At 54.6% G+C, this 20,030-nt stretch overlaps 1 protein-coding gene across 1 annotated transcript in view; it reads left to right on the top strand.

The window, feature by feature from the left end:
- The window catches only part of RGS9 (regulator of G protein signaling 9), a 53,403-nt gene that overhangs the window by 19,808 nt on the left and 13,565 nt on the right, over positions 1-20,030 (top strand). Inside the window, exons 8-11 of the mRNA XM_065896403.1 lie at positions 3,777-3,858; positions 9,981-10,043; positions 18,774-18,803; positions 19,532-19,593. Of these exons, the coding sequence (XP_065752475.1) occupies positions 3,777-3,858; positions 9,981-10,043; positions 18,774-18,803; positions 19,532-19,593 (237 nt within the window). The remainder of the gene's footprint in view (positions 1-3,776; positions 3,859-9,980; positions 10,044-18,773; positions 18,804-19,531; positions 19,594-20,030) is intronic.

Here is a 20,030-nt window from a genome sequence, read left to right as displayed (position 1 = left end):
GGGTTCCAGCACTGGGCCGGGCCCCAGGGACACAGAGCTGACTGGGACGTGCCCCCGCCCCGCCCCGACCCCTCTGCAGCTTCCTCTGCCTCCTCTGCTCCAAACAGGATGAGCCCGCGACCCAGAGGACTCTGGACCCCGAGCTGCCTTGCAGCACAGAGGTACCCCCAGTGGCCCCCGCAAGCCCCACCACTCGGGCCTTGGCCTCAGCCTGGGTAAAGCTCTGAGCTGCTCACATCATGGGGCAGCCCCTTGGCCATTCGCGTCTAGACGCCTTGGGATGAGCACTTCCTGAAAGCCACTGTCCTCCTGGGATGCTGGCTTTTCCCCACTGGTTCTGTTGCTTCCCTCAAAGGCTGCCTCAGATTTCAGGTTTAGGATCTGTGATGGTTAATCTTATGTGTCCGCTTGGCTGGGCCACGGTGCCTAGAGAGTTGGTCCAGTACCCATCTCAGATGTCACTGTGAAGGTGTTTTTTAGGTGAGATTAGTATTGAATCAATAGACTTTAAGTAAAGCGGATGACTCCCCCCAGTGTGGGTGGGCCTCATCCAAACAGTTGAAAGCGTTACGAGACTGAGGTTCCCAGAGGAAGAAGCAATTCTGCCTCTAGACGGGCTTGGACTTGAGCTGCCGCACCAGCTCTTCCCTAGTCCTCCAGCCTGCTGGCGTGTCCTGCAGAATTTGGACTTGCTAACCTCCCCAATCGTGTGAGCGAATTCCTTGAAATAGATAAATTCTGTCTCTGTCTCTCTCTATTTATCCTCCTACTGCTTCTGTTTCTCTGGAGAAGCCTAACTAATACAAGTACAGGATCTCACCACAAAATCAGGTGGCCGTGTAGTCTGGCTCACGAGGCACCCATTTTGTTCCCCCGAGTCTCTGCGCACAGACCTCTCTCCTGAATCCCAGACTCAGCATCTCAGCTAGAAACTCAACATCTCACGTTGACATCACACCTCAGCCTAACTTTGTCCATACTTGAATGTTTCCCCCTCGCTCCCCAAGCCTTCTCTCCCTTCAGCGTTACGCGTATGAGTACAACGAACCCCCATTCACCTCTCCCCGACCCATGTCCTGTGTTCAGTCATCCAGTCCCGCTGGTACTGCTGGCAGAATCCCTTCTGCCACACCTGTCCACTTCTGTCTGCTTCCATCACCAACCTCACTGTCAGCTGGGCCACGGCAGCATCCCCTGCTCCCATATGCCCCCAGTTTTGAAACACAAACAGGATCCGGTCCCACCCTTTCGAGAGAGAACCCTCAGTTCAAATGTCATGTGCTCAAAGAAGCTTTTCTTTCTTTTTTTTTTGTTTAATTTTTATTGCGGTATAGTTGGTTTACAGTGTTTTGCTAGTTTCAGGTGTATAGCAAAGTGAATCAGTTAGACATAGACATATATACAATCTTTTTTAGGTTCTTTTCCCATCTAGGTCATTACGGAGAACTGAGCAGAGTTCCCTGTGCTGTACAGTAGGGCTTTATTAGTTAGCTAGTTTATATACGGAAGTGTGTGTATATCAATCCCAATCAAATAAGCTCTTCTGATTAGCTGTTATTCTGCATACAATCATCCTGAAACTCCATGGCTCAGACTGGCAACAGTATTTTATTATCTCTCAAGGGTTCTGTGGGTCTGGAGTTTGGGACAGCTGGGCTGGGCAGTTGTGGATCAGAGCCTCTCAAGTGCTTGCAGCCAGAGGGCTGGAAGGTCTGCCCTGGGCTTCCTCACAGCACCAGGCATATGACACTGCCTACAGGTGGTTGGAAGCCCCAAGGGCAAATACTTCACTGAGGAGGGTGGCAGCTGCCCCACCTTCGATAGCCCAACCTCAGAAATCACACAGTGCCATTTGTGATATACTCAGTTGGTCAACACAGCCACAAACCCCACCTGGTCTCAGTGGGGGAAGACATAGACCCACCTGGCAGTGGAAGGAGGGTCACAGGACTGTAGACATACTATTTAAAAAGTACCACACTGGCCATCCCTGATTCTGCACTATGGTACACTGAATGTGTCCTCAGAGCTCACAACACAATTTGTAATTTTATATTTACTTCTTGACTACTTGTGGAATGTTTAGACCTAAAGGTACTCAGGGAAGGGCAGGACGTATGTCTGTGTGTCAGTCTGCTCAGGCTGCCGTATCAGAGCATCGTAGACTGGGTGTCTTAAACAACAGACATGTATTTTCTCAGAGGTCTGGAGCGGGGGAAGTTCAAGGTCAAGGTTGTGGCAGGGTTTGGTTTCTGATGAAGGCGCTCATGTCAGCTTGCAGACAGCTGCCTTTTTGTTGTGCTCTCACATGGGGGAGAGAGATGGACAGAGAGACTCTTCTGTTATCTCCTATTACCAGGGCACTAGTCCTGTCGTACGTGCCCCACTCTCAGGACCTCATCTAATTACTTCTAAACCCTAATTCCTTCTTAAAGGCCCCATCTCCAGATACTGTCGCACTGGGAGTTAGGGCTTCAACGTGTGAGTTTTGGGGGGATGCAAACGTTCAGTCCATTACAGTCTATTTGGTTCGCTATAAAGATCACAACATGACAAACTAAGATAATTCTTCGTTTACTGGTTCTCTTGAACGCCATTCATCACCACTCTCCTCCGGTAACCTCTGTCACACAAGAGCAAAGCCAGAAAGGGCATTGCAGTAAATTAGCGATCGACTCTATTGCCAAGGTGGTCCAGCATTATGGAAAGTCCACAGTGCCTCAGGCCACCTGCGGCCCATCTTCCTGAGGACACGGGGTAGTTAACCCGGTAGAAAATCCATTTCAGTTGGCAAGGGGGAAGTTGGAGTGACAGTGTTTATAGTTAATTTCCAGAGGATGTTGCCAAACACCCCCCTGGAAGGGCACTCTCCACCCACCTGGCTCTCTGGATATTATGTTATTCACAATACACGAGCTGGCACGTAAATCCGCCGGCTCTGTCTCGAGGAGGGCGTGTGCGTCATCCTGCCTTGCCTGGGCAAACAGGCATTGCTGAGCGGAGCGCACGTCGCCGTGGCAATGGCGCTGGACGGGGTATGATAATGAACACTCCCTCACCCCTGTCATTTCCTGCCTGTAATGGGAAAGAGGGAGACTGAATAACCTTTCACAGAAATCAGCTGGGCTCAGAGAAACCCTGACTTGCTGCGAACTCTTTGAAGTGACAGAGTGGCACTGACGGCTAGAGAGAAAGCAGAACTCCCCGGGGCCCGCGTTTTCCCCATCCCAGGCTGTGGCATTGCCGTTGCCTCCTGACTCCGCTGTTGATTATGTTGTTTATCAGAGCAGGGAAACATCCGGAAGCCAGGTGGGCCGAGAATGTCACCCACGCTCACTCCAGTGGAGACGCTGGGGGAGACGGTCTGATCCTCGGGCTGGTCATGGTGGCACAATCGCATGACACGCTGGTGCTCTCGGGGGGAGCTGGACTCCGGGACCAGATCCCTGGTTCGGGTCCCACCTCTGCCCCCTGGTGACAGCACGACCCTCAGTGGGACATTCAACCTCTCTTTGCTTCAGCCCCTGAACTGCAAATTGAGAATTGCTCACTGGGAGGGTTCGGGTTAATATGTATAAAAGTATGTTGCAGGGTATTTAGCACATAAGGATGATATTAATGTTCGCTATTTTCATTATTCTCATTATGGCAAAAGCACAGATTACTTGGGCAGATTGGGAGAGTGGTCCGGAATGGGGTTCGGCAGGAAGGGGGTCCATCCGTGAGCAACAGACGCAAAACCTTACTGGCCTTTAACGTGGGTTTTGGCTTTTCAGGGCTGAAAAGGAAAGGAATAAAGCGGACAGGTACGCGCTGGATCGCCAGGAGAAGGCGTACTGGCTGGTGCACCGATGCCCCGTGAGTGCCACATCCCCCCTGGTTTCACCCGTCTCTTCCTGAGCCCGACCACTCCCAACCTTGCTCCCCATCCCCCTTTTATGGCTCATCTCTGCCTGGAGCTAGAATTGAATCTGCAGGAGCTGTTGCTCGCTGTTGAGTAACATCCACGGCCTCTGGCTGCAAGAGGAAATTCACCGTCTGGATGGAGTCCGCCCGTGGCCCATCCGTTGCTGTTAGGACTGGGTGCATTTCCATAGCGGAGGGACCTGAATGAGTCTGCCTCGTGTGAGGGCTAGGACTCGATGCCTTAGAAGAGGAATGTAAGAAGGAAAAGGTAGGACACAGGCTCCACGGCCGGAAAAATCACACGTGTAGGGAACAGGAAGCCGGCCTCGCCACGGCCGTGCCGTGTGTCTCTTGCTGCTGTCCTTTTCCTCTCTGGATCCGGTCCCCGGCAGAGATGGGGGCCGGGGGTAAATGTGTGCTCAGCCTCATGGCTTAGAACACGTGGCGTCTCTGGCTTTGGGACGTTAGGTGGCCTAGAGGCACAAGCTGGACATACGAGATGCGACTTGTAGCAGCTCGTTACCTGGGAGGGAAGTCGCATGCCCAGCGCGGAGAAGCAGGCTGTAACCGCCACCCACCGCGGGCGCCTCTGCCGCCTCGGTTCCCTCCCGCGTCAGCCCCGTGTGCTGCCTGCCGGGCACTGGAGGTGGGAGAAGCGGAAGGAATTCTGCGAAGTGGAGCATTTGGAACACACGTTCCTCGTCTTCCTCCTTTAGTTTTCTTGCCTGACCGGGAACCAAGTTCTCAGAACCGGAGAGTGAACTGCGTCCTCACGGGGCCAAAGCTTCTGGAGTTTTGAACTTGGAGCCCATCAGACTTGGGCCGTTTTGCTACTTTTCTTTCTGCATCCAAGACAGGCAGCCCGTAAGGTGTTCCAGCTGCGAGGACTTTGGTTCCGATGCCTTGTTGCCGGGGTTGAGGCGTGTTTGGTTTTGCTGTTTCAGGGCACCTCCTCCAGTTAGACCACTTGGCCGATGCCCGGCCCAGGTCCCCGGGGGCCTGAGCGGAAGGCTGCTTGACCGAGCACAGGGTCCTGGAGGTCAGAGCCCACACCCGCCGTCCCACGGGTAGCGCAGGAGTGAGATCTTTGTGTGAGAGGGAGGCAGGCCGTGCTCAGCCCATATTGTCATCTGATCCTGAAGCCGGGGGGGACCCTTGGTGAGGAGAATGGCGAATGGTGGATAAGCCTCTCAGGTGGTAAGAGGCGCTGGTGCCCCGTGGCACCCGTGACCGAGGCGGTCCTGCTCCTTGCAGGGTGGAAAACGGCCTCTGTATCCCGTGTGGAGACTCCGTGCCGTGGGACGCCCGTGTGCCTGCATCCCCTGCCAGGTGACAGAGTCTGACTGTGCACGCGAGCTGCCCTGGGACCCTCTCCTCCCCTCTGTCCCTGCAGCCAGGAGGTCTACCGGGACACGACGAGAAGCAGCTTCTCCACGTTGTTCCCAGGCCTCCTGGGGCAGCTCTCGGCCCCGACGCCGGGCAGGTGGCCGAGTGGCTCTTCCCTGTGTGATACAGAAGCACAGATGTTCAACAGTGTGTCCCTGACAGTGGCTTCTACCACCACCTCCCTCACGGTCCCCACTTCCTCCACCTCCATCACCTGCGCTGTCACGGTCACCGTCACCGCAGACCTGAGTGGAGAACCTGCAGTGCCCCGGGCTGTGCGCCAAGCATTGTTCTGCACGTGCTTTCTCGTTCCATCTCTGCGGCCCTACCTGAGAGGCTACGTGATTAGTCCCGTTTTGCTGGTGAGGAAGCAGAGGCCCAGGGCTGCTGCTGACTTGCCAGTGACAGCCAGTGAGCGAGCATCGGGGGACCTGGACCCACAGACTGCAGAGCCTTCCCTCCCGGTCTCCACGCTCCTTTGCCCCCGGTGACAGTGTCACGTGATGCTGTTGTGCGTTCAAGGCCTTTTGTCACCTCCTTGGTCACTAGAGCATCACATGGTTTGCTGCCACTCTCGTGCACGTGGTGCTGGGTTCAGAGGTGCCTGTCCCTCACTGGCGGCACTGGGGGGCCACGAGCAGAAGGAAGCCTGCTGTGCTTGGAGCAGACATGAAGCTCCCCGGACACAAAACCTCTCTCCCCGCCCCGGCCCTCTCACTGCCGATCCCCTTGCCCAAAACCGGACCAGGAGTCGGGGCCGGGGCCGGGTGGCCCGGGCTCCTTCTCTCCCTGACTTTCGTAAAGCCTTCAGCCTCTCAGTGGCCCAAGAGCGTCAGGAAGACGGATGCGTCCCGTTTGAAGAGCATCCAGTTTGAAGTCTGTCTCGGCTGGAAACTGAGCAATCTGACCGACAACGCAGCAGCTGTCAGACCGTCCCCAGGGGCCCCAGACACACTGTCAACTGGGTGGGAAGGAGCCAGCCGGGCATACAAAGCATTTGGCTGGGTGGGGTGACTGTAGCCAACTGCCGTACTTCCTGAGCACGTTCATTCCCATTCGTTTGTCTGTCCCTGGATTCGCGAAACCTTCCCGGGGCCCTGAGTCTGCACCAGCCGGGGAGCCGGGCGCCGGGCGTGATGTAACAGCCGAAGGCCGCTGAGCACCTGCCACGCGCCTGGGTTAAGCCCCGGGCCTGGCTGATCCCAGGGACCTGACGGAAATGCTGTGCCATAGGGGTGTCATCGCCCCGTCGTTCAGGTGGGGAGATCGAGCCTCAGGAGGCCGCGGCGGCCTGGGCAGCGCCGGGACGTGAGCACACCTCTGTCTGACATGCTGCCATGGGAGGTGCGCCCACGGGTGGCCCTCTCTCAGCTCAGGCAGCTCCAAGTGCAAACTGCTGACACTGGAGAGCCATGTTCCTCTCACACTTTTCCCCAGCGGAACAGGGTACAGATCTGGGCACGATGCAAACGAAGGTTCATTGTGTAAACGGACAGAAGGAGAAACGGTTCCTTTAGAAAAGTCATCTCGGGGCCTCCCGTGCATTGTTGCTGTGCCATCTGTGGCATCCGTGTCTCCCCAGGATACAGGCCGCTGACACATGGACCATGGGTACAAGGAGGATGTGGTCTGGGGACAGAGGCGGCCTGTGGCACATGTGCTCTAAGGCAGGCGGTTGCTGGTCTGAGCGTCGAGATAAACGGCCTTTGTTTCAACCACAAGTGCAGACACTCACCCGAGAGGATGTCTGTCCTCCACTTCCTGCTGAGGGTGGACTGAATGTCCAGAGAGGGCAAAGTAAATTAAGTTATAGCTCCATGACCGAACACTGTGACACTATGAAAATAGTATTTTCAAAGGCCATTTATGAACCTAGGAAAGGGGTCTGACATACAACATTTTACCATTAAAACAGGATGGGAGAGTCCATCGACTCTGATCCAGATTAAGAAAAAAAGCCCCAAACATCTGTTCTGTGAGTTTCCACCCTGTGCCAGGGGCCTAGGAGGCAAAGGGGGTCTCTCCACTGGGAACCGAGACAGACGTGGCCCTCAGGGAGCTTACAGTCTGGTGGAGGGGCTGAGACTGGAACACACAGATGAATGTGCCCTGCACGGCTGCGGGGACAGCTGTGAGGGCCGGGGTCCTGCTTCAGACCAGGGGTCTGGGGCCAGCTGTCCGCGGAAGTAACGTTCACGCCAAGATCAGGCTCCCCCAGCCCTTCCCTCGAATTCTGTGTCTCCCTGCGTCAACCTCATCTCTCTCTCTGTCCCCTGTTTTGTTTGGTTTTTAAAACCATGTGGTGTTTTATTTGTTCTTTGTTTTCTGTGCCGCGCACCAAAAAGGTCCAAACTGTACGTCAGGGGAGAGAGCAATGGTGAGAAGAGGGGAGAACAAGACAAGGGACGGGAGGGATGCGGTGCAGCCACGTGTCACCGGGACGTGGCACCAGCGCCCACCCCGGCCCTGCTCCGGATGCCGGCTCTGGGACTGTCCCCTCCTCGTGGGCAGCCCTTGGGGGTACGAGGGTCCTTTCCTAACCTGAGTTAAGGAGCCGTTAGCAAACTGTCTCTTCGGCTTTTGCGTCAGGGATGTTGTCGGGCACCACGCCTTGGCGCTCATACTTCCTCCGGCTGGAGGGGCTGGTGGTGGGCTTGGCGTCTCTGGGCAGGCGGGGCTTCCTGCACTTGGCCCAGGCTGCACGCGGCTGCACGGCTCCCTGTCTGCTGACAGCCCACCGCCAGGCCACCGTGGCCCTTGCGTCCTGTGCGCTGCGGTATCTGCGTTCAGCTCTGCGGTATCTGCGTTCCAGCTGCCTCTTGCATCCCAGAAACTGTGTCAGCGGTGGCTCTGGTGACTGTCGTGGAGAACAGAGACCCCCATGCTACCTGGTGAATGAGTGAGTGCGTGAGTGAATGAGTGAGTGAGTGGGTGAAAGAATGCATGCATGAATGAATGAGTGAATGATGAATGAGTGAGTACATGAGTGAATGAGTGAGTGGATAAGGGAAGGAGTGAACGAATGAATGAGTGCGTGAGCGAATGCAGCCTGGGAGCCTCCCAAAACAGCAGCAGGAGAAAGGCAGCCCCGTGGAGAGTTCTGAAGGCAGGGCCCCGGGGCGGGACCGCAGCTCGATGGGAGCAGCTGAGGGGTGGGGAGGGCCGGCGGGGACCGGCCGCAGAACAAGGCCCGCGGGCGGCTCCAGCTCAGGGTCCTGCGCCGGGTACACAGGTGCACCGTGGAGCAGCTGAACCCACGTCAGAGTGGATCAAGTTCAGAGCCCAGAGTCGGAGAAGGGGTCCAAGACACGAGCAGACGACTGCACGGAAGCCCCTGAGGCTGGAGGGCCTGCTGGGGGGCAGCGTGTGTGTGTGCGTGTGCGTGTGTGCGTGTGGCTGTGCCGGTACGTGCGTGTGTGAGCCGCAGATGTGAGCACGTGTGGCTGCGTTCGGGTGTGAGTGCATACCTGTGAGAGTGCGAAAGAGTGAGCTGTGAGTGGGCGGGGGTGTGCGCACGTGAGCAAGTCCTTGAGTGTGAGAGTGAGTGTGTACATGTGAGTAGTGTGGGAGTATGCAAGTGTGTGTGTGTGTGTGTGATGTCTGTCTTCCGTCACCCTGGGGGGATTTCTTTGTACCAGACGGGTGCCCGCACCAAACAGAGGAGGTGGAAGACTCGAATCGCTGGCCTCGAGGGGCTGAGAGACCGAGCAGGGCTGGCTGGGGAGGCCTGATGGAGACAGGCAGACACTGAGGCCAGCTTTGGGCCAGGTGTTCACACACGCGCCCTTACGATGCACACAGCCTTTGCTCGGTAACAGTGACGCTCTGCTGACAGCTTCATACTCCATCGTGTGCTAAACCCTCACAGGAACCTGACAGGCAGGAGGGATCGTCTGCAGTTCCCAGGGGTGGGAAGGGCAGAGGGGAGAAGTAGTTTCCAAGACCTTCCTCACAGCTGGGAAGTGGCAGAACCGGGATTGGAACCTCTGGGTGCCTGACGGAAGCCTGGACTCTCCAACACAATGAACTGTAGAGCGGGAAGGGAGTCAGGAGTCCCACGTGCCAATCCCAGTGAACTCTGATTGAGTTTGCAGGTTGTTTATCCATCTGTGCACCCACCCTCTCATTGATCCATCCACCTACCCACCCCTCATCCATCCATCCATCCATCCATCCATCCATCCATCACATATCCATCTGTCCACCTACCCACCCCTCATCCATCCATCCATCCATCCATCCATCTGTCCACCTACCCACCCTCCATCCATCCATCTGTCCACCTACCCACCCTCCATCCATCCATCCATCCATCCATCACTTATCCATCCATCCATCCGTCCACCTACCCACCCTCCATCCATCCATCACTTATCCATCCATCCATCCATCCATCCATCACTTATCCATCCATCCATCCGTCCACCTACCCACCCTCCCTCCCTCCATCCCTCTCTCCATCCCTCTGTTTTAGGTTCTGGGGACGCTGTGGTGGTGCAGTAGCCCCATGAAACTCACCAGCTCGCCTGGAGAACCGTGCGCACCCCTGTAGCCCCCCACAGGCTGGGCCACGCCCCTCAGCTTGGCCTCACGATTGGCAGCTTGACCAAGGTCCAGAGTTAATCAGAAACCGGAGACTCTCCCAGCAGCGGTTCTTATGTCGTTTTTCTTTTTGTTTCCCCACTCAGCCGGGAATGAATGACGTGCTGGACTATGGCCTGGACCGAGTGACCGATCCAAGTGAAGTTCAGGTAAAACAGGTAGGTCTCTGCTGCATATGCTGGGCGGGGCCTAGGTCAGGGTCTCAGGCTGGGAAGGTGTCCACATGTCTGTTGTCTGTTTGTGTCTGTGGGGCACTGGTACCTCCCCTTTGAGACTGCCAAAGAGGGGAGGCCTATGGGCTGTGTGGTATCAGAGCAGGGAGGCCACGGCAGGGCTTCTAGTCAAGAGAGACCGGAGTCGGCAGCATGCAGGTCAGAGCCAATGGGATCTAGATGGCTGGTTTTCAGACTTTTCTGAGTCACTTCCCCCTTTGAAAACCTGATGGAAGTTATGAGCCCATTTCACCCAGGGGTGTGCAGACAGGCATTTCAAACACAATTTCTGCCAGTCCCCCCTCCCCCGCCCCGAAGTCTATAGGCCCCAGGCTCACAACCCTTGAATCAACTTTGGGTTTAAACCTTAATCCGTGTGACAGGACCTGGACTGTCCCACTTTCTTTTGCATCTCGTCGGGTGGGATCTTTGCAGAGATTCTCCTGTGCTTTTTATTTTAAAAGGACCCTTTCCCCCCAGTAGGCCACCATTGATGATGGATGGCTGATTTCCTAAGATGGGTTTTTATTTAAAGAAAGATGGTGCAGAAGCTGCTGAAAGAGTGGGCATCCTGGTTAGGGTTTCCCGACCATAGCACCGTTACTTGGGGCCAGACCGTGCTCTGGGGGCCGTCCTGTGCATTGTGGACTGTTCAGCTCCCCGGCCTGAACCCCCTGGATGCCGGTAGCTCCGAGCCTTTCCCTGCCTGCCCCTCAGTCCCAACTATCAAAACTGTCTCCAGACTTTGTCCGGTGCCCCCCGGCGGGGCTGAGAACCACAGATGCCAGTATACCAGCCTAAGCCCACGTAAACTGGTGGTAGGTGGTTTCCTTGCTTTCTGTCTACCGTTGTCTTTGGGCAGCAAGGGGTCAGGGGCCTTGTTAGCCTAGTGTGTCATCCGTGAGCCAGTGCCTAAAGCCCTGGGCGGGAGCCGGGCGGGTGAGCCCGGAAAGGAGGAGGAAGGACGTCGAGGGGCAAGAGGAGGGCGCAGGCCAAAGCTGGCCAGGAGGCTCTGACTCGTGTGTGCTGCCCACCGGGACCTGGAACTCAGGATGGCTTTAGGGACCCCCCCCAGTGTGTGGGCCGGAGGCCCCGGTTTCGGCTGGAGTCCACCTGGAGGGGACGTCGCGTCCCCAGAGGGCATCCCCCGGGGCCGTTGCTGGGACCCTCATCTGTAATTCAGAGTCACCCTTCCTTTGATGCACGCTTGGCACTGTCAGCCTTCAGCGGCCTTTCCTACGTTCCTCTCGTCAGATAACAGATCATTGCCAGGGCCTTGTCAGGCTCGGTTACCAAGGAAACAGAGTCATCAAGGAAAATACTGAGCCCGGCTGGAAGATTTGCAGTTATTATGAATCAGGCAGCTGTGGAAACCTCTGTGGTGTGGCGGAGGGGGAAGGCCCATCGCTCGCTCGGACCAGGCGCTGCTCTGTGTGTGTGTGTATGTGTATCTGTGTGTATATGTGTGTGTGTCTGTCTATGTGTGTGCGTGCGTATGTGTGTATATGTATGTGTCTGTGTACGTGTTTGTATGTGTCTCTGTGTATGTGTATTCGTGTGTGTATGTATATGTGTGTGTGCATTTGTGTGTGTATGTATGTATGTGTGTGTGTCTCTGTGTGTGTCTGTGTGTGTATGTGTCTGTGTGTGTCTGTGTGTCTGTGTGTGCGTGTCTGTGTGTGTACGGATGTATATGTGTATGCGTCTGTGTACGTGTGTGTATGTGTCTGTGCGCATACGTATGTGTGTGCGTCTGTGTACATGCGTGTGTGTGTGCGCGTCGTATGCATGTGTCTGTGTGTGCGCGTCTGTCGTCTGTGTACGTGTGTGTGCGCGTCTGTGTATGTATGTATGTGTATGCGTCTGTGTACATGCGTGTGTGTGTATGTGCGTTGTGTGCATGTGTGTGTGTGCGCGTCTGTGTGTCGTACGCGTGTGTCTGTGTGCGCCTGTGCACGTGTGCATGGGGCGGGATCTCTAGCTTCAGCCCTGGCAGGACAGCGCAGACGCTGAGTGAGCTGCTTCCTCTCGGGCACCATCTGGGGTGCTTTCCCAGGAGGGCAGCCAGGCCCCTCCACTGAGGAAGTGTATTCAGGCTCCCTGGCGGGCAGGCTCGGGGCCGAGATGCTCTCAGCCCGGAGTCCGTGCAGGGGCGGGGGGTGAGGCTGCGGCCGTGGCGCTGTGTGGCCGGGGCGCTGTCACTGCCGTTTACTCTCTGCCTTCTGTGTCTCTCTCCCACCAGCTCTCTTTCTCCTGTCTGCGCTCTGGCTGCCCTGGTGCATTAAGAAGAACAAAGAACCGTAATCCTCGTGCGCACGGGGCCCCTCCGTCCTCCCCTCGGCCAGTGCGGGTCACAGCCAGCTGTTAGGGGCTGGGCTTTACCTGTGTGACCTTCCCCACAGTGGGACCCGGTGTCCCCTGTTTATCTGGCCTGAGAGGAGAGGGTCCAGAGGACGGGGTGTGTGTCCAGGAGGCCTTGGGGGTGCAGAGGTGTCGGACTGTTGCCTCGTTCAGAGAAGATCTCTCGGTGCCGGTTTGAAGAGATGACCCATTTCCGAGAATTTGTAAATTCTTGAAAAGATCTCTTTTTTCCTTAAACAGGGGCAAATGATCCAAGAGCCATAAACACCATCGAGCACAGGAAGGAGGCTGTGGGGTTGGCAGGTGTCCACGATCCTGGGTGACCCACTTCCTCAGGCTGATGGCCGCTGGCCGCTGGGGCACCCAGCCCTGGGAGGAGCCCGCCAGAGCCAGGGTGACACATAGGGAGCGTGTCCTCTCTCAGTCCTGATGCCTGGAGGTGGGGGGCCACCTTCCCGTTATCTCAGAGGATTTGGCCCTGCAGGGAGGGGCTGAGTGGTGGCCGGGCCCCAGCCTGCTGTGGGCAGCAGTGCCCGGGGCCGGCCCTCCCTCCCCGACCCCGACAGGGTCACCAGGGTCGTTTTGTGACGAGGGCCAGTGCCTTGTGCTCGAGGGAGCTCTGACACCAGAGTGACTACAGCTCCGCCACCCCCTGGAGCTGTGACCTTGGACAAGCTCTTGAGCTCAAGGTCTCAGTTTCCTCATCTATAAAATGGGAATAAGAGTAGTTCCTTCTTCAGGGGCCTCAGCCAGGTCATTTATGTGAAGGGTCTAGAACGGGATCCAACGTGTACCCTGCAGCTTTCACTGTCATTACAACTATCTCCCTGCTGCCAGAGAGCGTTGATGGGGTCTGGAGGCCCTCGACCCTGCTTGCGGGCTGTCCCTCGAGCGTTGATGGGGTCTGGAGGCCCTCAACCCTGCCTGGGGGCTGTCCCTCGCCAGTTTCCTTCTTGTCCTTGTCTCTTCTCATCCTTCTGCCCTGGCTGGGGGCTGGGGGGGAGGCAGGCACACACCAGTGTCCACACCCCTGCCTGGTGCCTCCAGCGGCTGCTGAGAGCAGCACTGTTTACACTGGCGGCCACACCGGCCTTTGGGCGAAGGACAGAAGTGTGGCTGCCCAGTATTAAGTACTGTGCACGGCACAGCCCCCGCCCGGAGCCCTCCGTGAGCAATAACCCCTCCCGCCATGTATTCCCCCAGCTGGGGAAACGGCTGTCTTCCTGGGGCTCCTGCGTGACCGGTGGTAGCAGGGGGAGGGCTGAGGCTTGCCCACAGCTCCCTGTGTGCCGGCCACAGGGCCGGCCGCCTCACCCCCGGTCGGGGCTCTGTGCAAATTCAGCAGCTCACGAGGCAGAAGCTTTAGCATCTCTGCTCCACAGTTGAGACAGGCCGAGGGACCAGGCAACGCATCCGAGTCACACGTCTCGGAGACGGTGAAGCTGGGGTTTGGCCCCTGAGCCCACTCCGTGTCCTGCTGACGGGCCCTGATGTCCATCACGCAGCTTCTAGAAGCTTTGCTGGATTTTATTACCTTCTCCCAGCAGCTTGGGAAGTGAGGCTCATATAAGTTCCCTTTTTCAGAGGACAAAACGGAAACAGACAGATTGAGCCGTTTGCCCAGGCTGAGCCAGCCAGGGGGACGTTTCGGTCCTCCGGGTACCACCTCTGCTCCCCGACCGCACCCTTCGGTCCTGCGCCCAGGGCCCCTTTCAGGAGCAGACGGCCTGTGCTCGGGCCCCCAGCTCCACGCTCAGCATCCCCGCACCTGCCTTGATGTTCTGCTGGCTTAGAATTCTTACTGCTTTTTCGGACCAGGGGCTGGGCGCTTTCATCTTGCCTTGGGCCCTAGAAGCTGTGTGGTCATTCCCCCCGGGCCTGATCGGGAAGGACATGGCAGGACAGACCTCGTTCGGAGGCTCACAGCCTCGGATTCTCGGCTCCTTGGCCGGCCGGCTGCCCCCATCTCTTTCCTGTGTCTGCTTTGCGTTAACGGCCTCCGTTCCCGGATTTCCTGGTTTCTGGCCTTTGACCCGTTCTCTGCTCTCCAGGCCTGTGTTCCCCGGTTCCCTGTGGTTCTCCCCGCCTTGCGTTTCACTCCATGGCTTGCTGGGCTCTCAGCCCTGTTTGCACAGATTCCCGCCTGACTGCCTGACCCCTGTCTGGGGCTCCCGTGCCGCCTCTGTCCACTGTCACCCCAGGGTCTCCCAGGGCACGGCCTTGAGCCCTCCTGCCCTGTGACAGTCGTCTGCAGCCGGCAAGAGCTGTGTAAACAAGATCTGGATGCGTCCCTATTTGGGCAACTCTGCGAGTGAAAAGTCCGAAGTCAGTACCCCAAGAATGCAGAGTATTTGACAGTCCCTTAGGCGAGTGTTCCTGTTGTAGCAACACGTGTCACTGGGATGAAGGATAAAGAAGTGAGTTCATCCCAGGTGGACCAGCTGCCAAGAAAGCCGGGGTTGTGCGTGCCTTCCACGGTGCGACAAATGTTTATTTCTTCTTTTACCATGAGGTGGCTTTCTTTGAATCGCTTAGAAGTGTGTGTGTGTATTTTTTTTTTTTTTTGCGGTACGCAGGCCTCTCACTGCTGTGGCCTCTCCCGTTGTGGAGCGCAGGCTCCGGACGCGCAGGCTCAGCGGCCGTGGCTCACGGGCCCAGCCGTTCCGCGGCATGTGGGATCTTCCCAGACCGGGGCACGAACCCGCGTCCCCTGCATCGACAGGCGGACCCTCAACCACTGCGCCACCAGGGAAGCCCGTGTATTTTTTAATAACTGCACTTCAATGTTTCTTATGGCCTTTGGCTAGGTAATAATCATATTGAAAGTAGGTTGTGAGGTTTAGCAAGGAAGATACAGGATGCCCAGTTCAATTTAAATTTCACGTAAGCAGCGAATAACTTGTTGGCATGAATATGTCCCTAGTATTGCCTGGGCATCCTGTATTTTATCTCGTAACTGGGGCTAATGCCATACCCCGAATCTTCTCAGTATCTGAACCCTGATCGGTAGCCAGGGTACGTCGAGTCCCGCCTTATGCCAGTCACTTAAGGATTCTGTCATTTAATCCCCCCTTTTCTCTTCCCTTTTACGAATGAGAAAACAGAGGCTTTGAGATGCCAAATAAGTCATCCAAAGTCGGTTAGTGACAGAACAGGGATTTTGACCTTTCTGACCCCAAAGTCTATACTCTTTCTTACAAGGACTCCCACCCCATCAAATTCTCTCTCCGTCTTTCAGAAAAGTCCCGAACCCTCTCCCTCACTTCCCAGATACACATGCACTCTCTTTTTATTTTATTTTATTTTATTTTTTTTAATTTTTTTATTTTTTTAACACATGCACTCTTAAAAGCACAGAGATACCCTATATGTCAATCCACAGGAGTCAGACCCTATGTACAGCTTTTTTCTTTTTTTTAGTATTTATTTATTTATTTGGTTGCACTGGGTCTTTAGTTGCAGCAGGTGGGCTCCTTAGTCATGGCTCGTGGGCTCCTTAGTTGTAGCATGCGAACTCTTAGTTGAGGCATGCGTGTGGGATCTAGTTCCCTGACCAGGGATCGAACCCAGGCCCCCTTCATGGGGAGTGCGGAGTCTTAACCACCGCACTACCAGGGAAGTCCCTGGACGGCTGTTTTGACGGCTGTTTTTAGAAATGCTGAAATCCACACGGACAATCCAGGGTGGAGGTGGGCAAACTCTTAGACTCAATCAAATCCACTGCAGTCTGATTCCCAGGAGATAGCTGGTAATTTGGGGACCCAGAAAACCCACAGCAAACCACACCTTCGACACAGAGCCCTAAAAGGACAGCAAAGTCAAGAAGGGAATTAAAATATAAAAATTTTAAAACCCTGAAGCTTGAGATAATGACCCCAGAAATAAAGGTATTAAGCCGAAGTCAGACCACGCTAAGTAGAGTAGAAATGGGTGTGCTGGTGACCGGTTTGCAAGGACAGCTCCCCGGGGAGCCCGGAGACCATCGGACAGGCTGAGAGTCTGCCTGTCTTGTCTGTGTTCGTCCACGCAGGGTCCCCGAGGCCAGAGGCCAGTGGCCCACAGGACGGCTCATCCTGGGGCCTGGGCGCTTCAAAGGAGGGTGTTTATGGTGGTGCCTGCTCTATAGTACCAGCGCTCGTGCTTCCGGACTCCAGCTTCATGGAAGTATCATTGGCGCATAACATATGTAGGTTTCAGGTGTACAGTGTGTGATTGGATGCATGTAGATATTGCAGGATGATTACCGCCGATAAGGTGAGGTAACACCTCCATCCCTTGACGTAACTGCGATTTTTGTGGTGATAACAGTTAAGCTCTACTTTCTGGCCAACTCACAAGTATCGTTAATTATAGTCACCGTGCTGTGCTTTAGGTCCCCAGATCTTAGTTCCCTTCTAGCTGGGAGTGTGTTTTACCATCACTAGTGTTAATTACTAGTGTCTTCTGTGTGTGTGTGTCCTCTTGTGATTGGGGCCCCTAGCACTCTTTTTTGTTTTAATTTTAAACTAAATGGCCGGACAGAGAAGACATTTCATTCGGCGGCACCCTCAGCTTCAGGGCAAGGAGGAAGGCATTGGTGAAGAGAGCAGATCATTTTCTGTCTTTCCTGGATCACTCCTCAGCTTTGCAAAGGGCAGATCTGGGTTTGAATCCTGCCTCAGCCAGTTACTGACCAGGAGATGTCAGGGCCTTGGTTTCCTCAGCTGAAAATCAGAAAAATAAAACCTTCCTCCCTCAAACTCTGTAAGGGCTCGGAGAGGTGTAAACTGCTTTGTACTATTGCTTGGTGGTTATTGTTACACAAAAGTCCAGCTTCCCTACTCTGACCCCAGGGTTCTTTTCTACCTGAAACACGTGTCTTCTAAAACAGCCCTATGTTAGGGCTGTTAGAGAATTGGAACAGATAATCAGTGTGATTGCCAAAATATTTGGGGAGTGTTCTCAGTTTTTTAAGTGGAAAAATATTCTGTTAACCTTAAAATACATCTCCATTTTTCTAGGCCTCCAAGTACACTGCAGTCATCATTTGTTTGGCATTTAATGAGCATCTACTCTGTACCATACATTATGCTCAGGAAGATAAACATGGTCTTCCTGCTCTTAATGGTGCTTAATGGGTGATACATAGATTAAACAAAGAGTCACACAAACAAATATCTAATTATACTTGTGATCAGCGCTATGAAGAAGGAAGTTTGGGAAGGGGTGGCAGATTAGAGAGGCCTACCTGAGCATTACCTTTCTGAGTTAACTCTCCCTACCCCACCCAGGAAGAAGGATTTCCTGCGAAAAGCAAGCACATAAAAACAATCTAACGATGCAAAATGAAACCCAGCGTGGATTAGAAAGGAGAGACTTGCGTATGACGTTCCAGATCAGACCTTCCTTCGTTCCTTGTTAATGGGCTCTGGTCCAGTACTTATTTTACTAACTGGCTAAGGGAGATCGTGTCCTCCTTGGACTTCTGACTCTATTTCAAGCGCAAACCTGGCTGCACTCAGCAGCGTGGGTTTTAGCAGCCAGCAATTAGATGCTCAGCTTGAAGTGTAAGAGTCAGCACCAGGCAGCCCCTGGACCAGACCTAGGAAAGCTGAATTGGCATCACCCCCCATGCCCAGCCTCCAAGATTTGCATGGGGCAGACAAGTGGTACCAGGGAAGCATGTCAGATGGTAGGAGAGTTTAGTAGGAGACAGGTCTGAATGGTTTCCAGGAGCTTCCAAGACCCTAAACATGGCATCCCTCTCGGAGCCATCCTTCCTCGGCTATGACTCGAAAAGTCCAGAGAGGGGAGGCGAACTTGCTTCAGCGGCTGCAGAGAGGATAGGGCCCGGTGTGAGCTCTTCCATGTTACAGCTCAGCTCTTGGACTCAGCTTGCAGTGGAGGCTTCTCTTGACTCTTTTAATTGTGTGCTTTGTTTTTGACAGCGTGGCTTTCCCCCCCGCAACATATGGTATTGGTCAAGTCGCTAGTTTCTCCCCCCCCCCGCCCCCCGTTCCATTTCAGACGTTCTGTAGGCGCTACACTGGGTTGGGAGCAATCCCGAGCTTAGTCTTGAATTCATCTTGGCTTTTCGGAGAGTAGGATAAAGTTACAGTGGTAAAGCATCCCCTTCTTAGCCGGTCTTATTCTCTAGAAGTTGTGTAGAATAGGGTGGAAGGGCTGGTGATGGGGAAATTCTATCCTTTAAGTCAAAAGAGATGGGCAGTTTTCTCTTGGGGAAGGGTTTTTGTTTTTCAAATGGGTAATTGGACTGTAATGATTTCATGACATCTGTTTAATGGTTTTTGCTTCTTTGTTTTACAGAAACAAACGGTGGTTTCTGTCAGAAAAGAGGTAATTAGTCTCCCAGTTTCAAGGGAATCTGATTTTTAATCCTCTTACAAATCATATGTACTTTGGCTTCATGCTCTGCCCTCAGTGATGAAATGAAAACCACGTGTAACGTTCAAACAGCTGTTTCCCAATTAACGGACGGCACAGAAGCCAAAGCATCTCATGTAAGATCTGGCTGGGGCTGACGCTGAGGCTCAGGGTGCGAAATGCCCTCCGAAGGCACAGAACTGGGGGGCGTGGAGCGGATGCATCCACCCTGGTCCCTGCTGCTACAGTTACAGGGCCGCTCAGCATCTGTCCAGGGTGACAAGCGACCTGTGTTGGCAAATCTTGTATCCGGGGTGCAAGACAGAGAGCCCTGGGAAGTGCTGGCCGTGAGGTTAGTTAGATCTGCTTCTGTGAGTCAGAGGCATTTGGGGGAAAAGCTAAGCTTCTGTGTCTATCCCATGTCTCACTTTAACGCACCTTAGAACTTTTTTTTCCCCAGTTGGTGCCTTTTCCAAGACTAACACACAATGAGATGAGTGAAGGAGGCTCCTTATTTGGAGTTGGGGGCCACCCATCTGCTGCAGACCTGAGCCCTGCTGGTCCTGGGGTGGCCGGCTTGAGGGAACGGAATGGGGTGCTTTGATGGGGACATGGCTCCTGGTTTGGAGCCATACGTATGTGTCGGCATTGGCGACACCCCCGTGGGGCAGTTGGACATCTAACGACTGTTTCTCTTCCAGATCATGTATTACCGACAGGCCTTAATGAGGTCCACGGTGAAGTCTTCCGTGTCCCTTGGCGGGTACGTCCCTGCTTTGTTGGTCTTGGTGAGGTTTGCACAATAGTTAGGAGGGGAACTGCTTCAAGGCGAACTTGACAAGTCATAGGTTGACGTAAGAGCCTGAAGGACTCACGGGGACAAAAGCAGTCTCTTGGGGGTTTAGTTCCTGGTTCTTCACTCAGTGCTAGTCTTCAGGCCTCGGGCTAGGCAAAATCAGGGTTGGGTGAGGCCCTAGACAAGCCTGTCTGTGTGGATGGGAAAGTGGGAAGAGTCAGAAGTTCACCGGCTGGATTCTGTGTTCAATGTACTGATAAGTGTCCGTTGTTAATGTTTGATTTAAAATCCCGTTGGGAGAAACTGGAAATTTATGTTTGATTCTTGAACGTTCAGGCTACTTTGATCCAGTCTCCCAGAGGGCATTATTTGGAAGACATGAAAAGGTTTCGTGCCCCCCAAAT

The sequence above is a fragment of the Phocoena phocoena genome, chromosome 19, assembly GCF_963924675.1.
Source record: "Phocoena phocoena chromosome 19, mPhoPho1.1, whole genome shotgun sequence".
Taxonomy (NCBI): Eukaryota; Metazoa; Chordata; class Mammalia; order Artiodactyla; family Phocoenidae; genus Phocoena; species Phocoena phocoena.
Note: the sequence above shows the minus strand (reverse complement) of the source record. Positions and strands in the feature narration are given on the sequence as shown.